We start from the raw sequence: 1,436 nt of genomic DNA, 5'->3' as shown, positions 1-1,436 counted from the left end.
TTATAGTATTAGTGGGCGCTATTTAATTAACACCCTGTATATACGGATGGATCTAGATCGGAGGAGGGCGTATCTACAGGAGTGAGTTTCTTGTGCGACGAGTGGGACGAGGCATACACTGTGTCGTTACCAAAGGCGTGCTCGTCATTTACAGCAGAAGCGCAAGCAATCACGATGGCTCTAAAAAAAGTCATGAATTTGTTAAGGAACGACAAGATAGAGAAGAGAGAAATTTTAATACTTACGGATTGCAAAGCCACGATCAAGGCCTTAGAGAATAATAACCTATCGGTTTACAAGAACACATACGTTGTAGAGGCGAGGAGAAGAATCAACAGCCTGAAGAAGGACTATAATATACAAGTGTACATAGTATGGATACCAGCGCACAGGGGGATGGCCGGAAATGAGATCGCGGACGTTTTGGCCAAGGAAGCGTCACAGGAAGAATCACAGGATTTTAAGGTTCCCTTTACGGATTTCTACGCGGAACATAAAATCAAGGAATGGCACAGCACAAGAGAAGTGATAGAAAGGGAGGCGGAATATAAGGGAAGATACTATTTTAAATATTTCTACAGGAAAGATGCAAGGAAGAGTTGGTTCAAGGGCCGACACACTGAGCGATACTTCGGAACGTTGATGAATAGGTTAAGAGCGAATCATTATAACCTGGCGTGCTCGCTGGCTAGAAAAGGATACGTGGAATCGGACCAATGTGAGTGTGGAGGGGGTAGAGAGAGCCTCGACCATATGGTATGGGCGTGCAGAAAGTACAGTTCAATAAGGGAATGGCTGGCGACGGAGATCGACAGTAGAGGCCTCGAGAATACGGACGTGGAGCCTATTGAGGATATCTTGAAGAGGGAGGACTGGGATAAACTTTACCTGATATACCAGTTCATCAGAAGGACAGGAAGGACGGTGTGAAACAAGACGACACGCTTAAGAATTACGAAACAAGAAGACACGCTTAAGAATTACGCTAAATAACCTAACGGTTGACGGCGTTCCCGCAGAGGGAGAATAAAAAAAAAGTGTCTAATATAAACGCGCAACTGTTACTCGACTGACCTTTGCCTTTGTCTTCTTTCTTCTGTTTGTCACATTGACTCGCGTAATGCACTCGCTCCTGACACCGGTAACACTCTATGTTTTTCTTTGGCCTCTTCTTCTTCTTGTCCTTGTCGTTGCCCTTGGCATTCGCTTTCCTTGTGACCGTTAGCGCGCTCGTCGAATCATCTTCTTTGTCGAAATTCGAATCTTCGCGTATCAGCCGCTCCAACAAATTCGCAATCGTTTGACGCTCGGGATCGACACTAAGTTCCCACGCTGTCTTGAAGACATTAAATTTTGTCGTTAAGCTCGACAAAATCTTTTTTTTTTTACGTGTGGAAATCCTTTATGGATACCCGGGCCCCCCTCCGGGAAGGGAG

At 45.3% G+C, this 1,436-nt stretch overlaps 1 protein-coding gene across 1 annotated transcript; it reads left to right on the top strand.

Moving 5' to 3' along the window:
* Positions 1-174: 174 nt before the first annotated feature.
* Positions 175-930, top strand: LOC105556425. Its single transcript, XM_012003520.1, has one exon. The coding sequence runs from the start codon at positions 175-177 to the stop codon at positions 928-930; it is 756 nt and encodes a 251-aa protein (XP_011858910.1).
* Positions 931-1,436: the final 506 nt, after the last annotated feature.

This window comes from Vollenhovia emeryi, unplaced genomic scaffold, assembly GCF_000949405.1.
Source record: "Vollenhovia emeryi isolate VEMERY1.0 unplaced genomic scaffold, V.emery_V1.0 DF948792.1, whole genome shotgun sequence".
In the NCBI taxonomy this organism is placed as follows: Eukaryota; Metazoa; Arthropoda; class Insecta; order Hymenoptera; family Formicidae; genus Vollenhovia; species Vollenhovia emeryi.
The sequence above is the reverse complement of the archived record's forward strand: the minus strand, read 5'-3'. Positions and strand labels throughout refer to the sequence as shown.

Bases quoted from the DNA above. Each gene is read 5' to 3' on its own strand.
- LOC105556425 (XM_012003520.1), top strand. From the start codon at position 175: ATGGCTCTAAAAAAAGTCATGAATTTGTTAAGGAACGACAAGATAGAG.